This window comes from Sceloporus undulatus, chromosome 10, assembly GCF_019175285.1.
Source record: "Sceloporus undulatus isolate JIND9_A2432 ecotype Alabama chromosome 10, SceUnd_v1.1, whole genome shotgun sequence".
In the NCBI taxonomy this organism is placed as follows: Eukaryota; Metazoa; Chordata; class Lepidosauria; order Squamata; family Phrynosomatidae; genus Sceloporus; species Sceloporus undulatus.
Genome location: NC_056531.1, coordinates 13,587,805 through 13,594,295, shown reverse-complemented (window position 1 = coordinate 13,594,295; position 6,491 = coordinate 13,587,805). Strand labels below are relative to the sequence as shown.

The 6,491-nt window shown below is 47.9% G+C and overlaps 1 protein-coding gene across 6 annotated transcripts in view; it reads right to left on the bottom strand.

The window, feature by feature from the left end:
- Positions 1 to 6,491, bottom strand: part of SH2B3 (SH2B adaptor protein 3) — a 51,745-nt gene that overhangs the window by 14,612 nt on the left and 30,642 nt on the right. For all 6 annotated transcript variants that reach the window (XM_042441326.1, XM_042441328.1, XM_042441323.1 and 3 more), the window contains exon 3: positions 416 to 517. In XM_042441326.1, coding sequence (XP_042297260.1) covers positions 416 to 517 — 102 coding nt within the window. The remainder of the gene's footprint in view (positions 1 to 415; positions 518 to 6,491) is intronic.

Sequence of the window (6,491 nt, the reverse complement as noted above, 5' to 3'; positions counted from 1 at the left end):
GCGCAGTGAAACCCATTTGTATGATTCGCAGAGACCACGAAGAAGAAGCGGTTGTCAGTCTAAGTGGACAATCCAGATGGACCCACAATCTAACCCAGGGCAGGCAGAGCTGAGAAAATTACTTTTGTGGATCATAATTCCCAGAATCCCCACCAGCTGTACTCCAAAGTAGTCATCCTCCCAAACTCCAGAAAGACTTCTATTTCCTTCTCTAGCCCCCACTTAGCGTGGCAGTTCTGCATCACAACAAGAGATTCCCTCTCCAAAGTCATAAAGCCATGGACTCCTATGAGTTGGAAGAGACTGCAACGGCCACTTAGTTCCACCCCTGCCATATACAGTGGTGTGGCACATACTAAAAATGTCCCCCCTGCCCTCTTCTAGACCGTGCCCTCATCCCTTCAACTCCCCTTACCTTGAGCACAAAGGTGTGCGCATTGTCAGGCATCTCCAGACAAGTGCACCGTCGGATTTCTTGGATGGCTAAGCAGCTGGCTTGCCGTTTGGGCCTTGAGCTCTGTGGAGAGAAGTGGAACCATAAGCCCTGGTGAGGCTACCCACTGGTTGCAGCCTCAAAATGCCAGACAAGTCCAAAGAGCCACCCTGGCTGGTGGCTAAACAGGGTTGTGAACATAAGAACCACCACCACCATTTCATTTAGTTTATTTAGCATATTTGAATATTTCATCTGCAAACGTAAGACAGTGTGATATAGTGGTTTGAGCATTGGACTACAACTCTGCAGACCAGGGTTCAAATCCCCACTCAGCCATGGAAAATCACTGGGTAACCTTGGCCAATTCACACTCTCATCCTCAGAGGAAGGCAAAGGCCAGCCCCCTCTGAACAAATATTGCCAAGAAGACCCTATTATAGGTCACCCTAAGTTGGAAATGACTTGAAGGCACATAACAACAATCCTAAACACTAAGAAGCAAATCCTCGTCAGCTTGATTGTACCAACCTCTAAGTAAACATGCTTAGGGTTATCCTGTTCTCTGTAGTGAAACCATCCTCAAAGGTCAATTCTTGGGAAGCCTATGTGCATCGTTTTCTCAACTGCCACAACATAGATACAACAAAGTTTGAGGTTTCCCGCCAAATACCCACACAGGAACACCCAGACCCTTTGCTGCAGAGAGAGAGGGCTTGGAATGGAAGAGGGGAGGGATGAGTCAGGCAACCCTACCAAACGGCCATGTGTGCCAACGGTCAGCCCCATCACTGGTTTTTCACCCTTTTCACCCTCAAGCAAAGTTCTGGCACGGGGTGGGTGGGATGAAAGGCAACATGACTGGTGATGGAAGGAGGAGAAAACTTGCAACCTAGCAAGGCCCAGAAAAGCTGGTTCAGATGCCATGCCTATGCCACCTTTCATGGTTCTGCTTTCAGCAATACCTTTGCTCTAGTCAGAACCTCCTTGTCTCAAGACATTTAGCTCCCAACTGGCAATGGTACTTGGACTGGCAGGACCTCTCCAGGGGCCCTAGGCAAAGGATGTGTGCCACCCCACCCCACCCCACCCCATCCCTGTTGGGTGTATGAAACCCTAGGGACCAGGTCAGGGGCCTTCTGCCAGCAAAGCAGAAGGGGATGTGGGGACTTCCAAAGCTGTTTGTGGTCTCTTTAGTTCCCAGGACAAGTTCTCTTTTTTTCTGGTTCCTCAAGACAGCAAGGAGAAGCAGGCTGCTGAGCGGCTTCCGCTCCCCAAAGTCCTAAGACACCACACAAGGAGGGCTACTATGACATTATAAGCATCAAGCTGGCCCTCTTCTGAAAAGCTGAGAGAAACAAGAGGATGGGGAAGGTTTACACTTTGCTCCCAGCAAAGGAGAGAGAAATGAGGCTTTGCATTTTGGACCACCATAAGTCCACCTTATCCCCACATGAGCCTTTTTGGGGCACTGCAGAGGATGGTATTCCATTCCTCCCTCTGCAACAATCAAAGCGCCATCTCAGACCAACACAAAGCGCCATTCAGCCAGTGCAGCCCCCTGTCCAGCCGCACCATACCTTGTGGAAAGTTGGGCATGGGGGTTGGAAAAGCATTGGACTACTGTATGTCTTTGCAGCCATAGACAAGATTTTTTTACATCATCTGCTGAGACTTTTGGAGTACATCAACAGATTACAGTAAATGATGTACAGTCACCCCTGTTTTCTCAGGGGATCTGTTCCGCAGTGGAAACAGAATCTCACATATATTCAAGCCCCATTGGTTTGAATGGCCACACGCTCCTGCACTGCCATTTTAGCCAATGGGGCTCGCCCCTCTATGACTAATAGTTTTGCCTCTGGCTACAAGGTCATAGCCAGACACTTCTCCAGCTACAGCATAGCTCTACATGTGGAACTATTACACTGTGTCATACAGGATCTCATCTGATGTATCTTTATTCTGCCTAATTTAAGCTACTTTTACTTACCACGAGAACCCTGAGTTCTGGCCCACTAGCCACTTGTCTACTTCAGTATTTTTGAGATTTCACCATGACAGCCCACATGTTTTCATAAGGGCTAGAACATTGAGTTTCAACCTCTCATCTGCCTGAGATTCTCACAGCACTGAATTCAATGCCCAATCCCTGTCCCTGTGCTTAAGGGGCATGAACTTGGAATGAAGGGGCACACACTGCTCTTGACTAGCAGATTAGATCCCCCGAAATGCCAAGTGCAATGACACACTATTCTGGCTGGTTCAGGCACTACATGTGGTGGGCGTGGGTGACCTTGTGCCATGGTTATTAGTCCCACCTTGTTTTTGGAAAAAGCTACACCTACGTAGCTCTCTTCCTGTCCATTTATCACCCCAGGAAACTTGAGGGGGAGGATGTAGAGAACAGATGGGATGGATTTTTTCATCTAATGTTGTTGGATTGGCACCAGCAGCCCAAGACGAGGCTGTTACCAAGAGTTGGCGCAAGTCAGGCTCTAAATGAAAGCAGGAAGCTCACCACGCAACTGGTTTACCAGACAGACCATTTCCAGTCCGAGTTCAGAGAAGTCCTTGGATTTTTCCACAGACAAGCGCTTCAGAAATTCTCTTGGCTGAGCAGGTTGGTATGACTCATTGGCATTTCACAAGCCACCAGTGAGGAAACAAACCACTCAGGTCAGAACTGTTAAGAGAAGGAGGTATGGTGGTGGCCAGCAGGCGCCCCAGCCAAACCCAAGGCCTGCTGGATCCTGGCAAGAGCTGACCCCACAAAGCCCAGGGACTGGAGGAAGGAGAGTTAAGAAGCAAAAGAGCAGCAGGAAACTCCACAGCTGCTTGAGATTCCAGCATCTGTGAAACCGCTCACAGATGGAGGACTGCCGAAGCCAGCCAGGAAATCTGAGGAAGACCAAAGCCTTGTCCTCAAAATGGGGGGTACAAGCAAGTGAGGGAGAGAATGGGAAAAACAGGCAGGCCCAACCCTACCAAAAGAGGGGTGTGTGTGTGTGAGAGAGAGAGAGAGAGAACACAAAGCCAAGCACATTGTTCTTTCACACCCTGACATGTTTCGGGATATGTTTCTAATTCTACTTTTCAGTATGGTACTCTGAAGACACAGAACGAACATATGGTCTGAGACAGTGCTGTGAATGATGTCTAAAAGCAAATCTAAAAACCATTAAGAGCTTGAGGGGAAATGAAGACCAACAACAAAAAGCATTTTGGATCTGACATCTCACAGGTTTGGCACCAGGCACACTGGTACGGGGCACAAGGGACCATCACCAGCAAGAGCTGACCCATAATAGTGACCCAATTTGCCCCAGAAGGCAAAAAACAAACAAGCAAAACAACTTGCCCAGAAGAGGCTGGAAAATGTTTTTAAGCAACAGATTTGCTTAGAAGTCTAGCTTTCTGGGAGGAAACACCTTGAAATGGTGCAGGTGACGCTACTACAACTGTTGCAAAGGTGGGTCGCCCTTCCCAGAGGCTTCCAAAAGAGGCAATTCACCCTTTATTTGCCAGAAATGGGGCACTTAGTGGGCCCCAAAACCTCTTGGGGGCCCCACTCTGCTCACCTCAAGGCAAGTAGTCATCATCAGTAAGTCTAGGAGTTGTGAAAAGTAGCCCTGTGAAGGAGAAGTACAATCGGATTTCCTATTCTCTCTGGTAGGGGATGTGGCCGAAACCCCTCCAAATATCACAGCTGCCTGGCCTATCTGGGAACAGCTCACTTCTGCTTTCTGACCGTGTCACGCTGTTGGTGTTTGGAGTTTCGCATCCTCCTGGGTTTTGTGGCCCAGTGAGTCACCCAGCTTGCTTTGCAATGTGGAGTCAACTGCAGCAGTCCCTGGGGAGGGCCAGCAGAGCCGAGCCGATCCGTCTGCTCTTTCTGGCAGACCTGGGGCTGGGTACTAAGGCGTTCGGTCTCCCAACGTGAGGGCCTGGCCTTTCTTGGACTCATCCTTCCACAAGTCCCATCTGTTCTGATCATTTTCTTCTACTTCCTTCCAAAAAGAGCTAGCAAAATCAGCCCTTTCCCCTTCTCCCCAGAAACACAGGGGGGAAGTGGGTCTTTGATTTTATTTATTTTTGTTTACATTAAAGACATTTTTAATAAATGGGAAACAAACGGAAGACATGGGAGCATCTGTTGATGCTGTGTGTCATTTCTTGGTGATGGCGGCTGATGGGGCCAAACCGACACTGGAATGGGAAAATCATTTGTTCCAAGGGTCTGGGGCAAAGAAGCAGGAATTTTCTCTAGAACTGGAACAGCTCCCAGAGCCGGGAGTTGAGCTCATCGCCTGCCTGCATACAGATAAAGTGAAACATTTCCTGTCTGCCTGACTCAGACTGGGAGCCCATACATGGGGCACAATGGACTGGGCACTCTGAAATGCTCCCTGGCATTGGCCTTTCCTTTTTAAAAATGCTCACAAGTGGACATCAGGGGAAATGCATCTGTTTCAGCCCTCTCCTTGGTGTGCACATTTTCTATTTGCAAGGAAATCTTTTTTTGGGGGGGAGCCACAAGTCCACTCAAACATATAGACGGTTCTGCCACCTTACTGCAAACATAAAGACAAGGCAGGGGATCCGATCACCTTGCACAATATAAATACACATATATTGTCAAGGAAATGAATTAAAGCCACACAATTTTCTTGAAATCCCTCTGCAGTTCCTCAGAAGGGAACGCCAGAAGACAAGAGCTGGAGAAAAAGGGAATGCACATGTTTGCTTGAAAGAGATAATGAACAGGCTCCTTAGCCAAATGGAACAGGGTGTCCTTTTAAACTTGCAAACACTAAGCACCCAAATGGCATCAAAAAAAGTCCCACAGGCTCCAACCAGGAGGCTCTTTTTGTTTTCATTCTCTCAGTTCACAGATGCCAAAATGGATTTGTGAGAACCAAAGAAAGAGGGCTAGCTTGCCTACTCTTTCTAAAGGGGGGGGGGAACTAACCACCTGTGAGCAAAAGGAAGCCAGACAAAGGTGCAGAGTGTGTTGTAATGTCCAAGGACACTGTCAGGCAAACCAGAAGAAATGTCAGCTACTGCTTTCAGCCCCTCCCCCCCCCCCGCCGGCCCCTTTAAGAAAGGATCTTTGGGGGGGGGGGCAAATTATGGCTACTGCACTTGCTCAGTTTTAAGTGAATAATCCTATTGTCCTCCAGAGAAGAGCAATCTGGAATTCTGAGCAAACAGAGAAAGTCTGGAACACTATTGAACTTGGCAAGAAATACTAGCAGAGCCTTCTCTGACCAGGAAACTTCCAGGTGGGCTGGGTTTGTGAAACGTAGCATCATTGTGCCCTTGTTATCATTGTCCCTTTGATAGTAAAAAAAGGTAACTTGTTATAAGTAACAACATTATTTCTGACTAACTCTTGGACAGACTCCTGACAATTGACAGCTACCAGGAGAGAGCGGTCTGTGCTCCAGGGTCAAGCGGAGCAACAAAAGCCACAGTAAGGGCCCAGCCAGGGGCCCCCAGAACATGCACACCCCTGAAAGGATGCCCAGAGGAAAGCTCTGCTCAGGCCCTGGGATTCCACAGCAGATGCTCAGAAAGCCTTCAAGAAGCCACTCAACATGCAAAGAGTCCTCCCCTCAAAGCAGAACACTTGGAACACGACTGCCGTAAGACGATAATATTTACCAAAATCTGAGCTTCTTGTTATCCCAATGTTCAAAACATAACCAGATGCCCACAGCCAAATGGGGATGCTTGTTTACTCTCTTGGAGGCCAAAAGGAAGTGTAGTCCTCTTCAGGGGAGTGCTATTTACAAGGACTGTCCTGAGCTTAAAACACAGAAGGCACACAGCCTTCATGCAAGCCAAGCCCCGGCTGATAATCCTTTGACATTTTGTAGGAAGGAACAAGCCAGGAAACACGCAAAACAAAAGGGTCGATGTGGAGGAGAAAAGAGTGGTTTCCTAAATCATCCAATCCCATCACAAAAACTGGCTACCTAGAAATCCTGGGCTAGAAGCGCTTTTAATAATAATAATAATAATAATAATAATAATAATAATAATAATAATAATA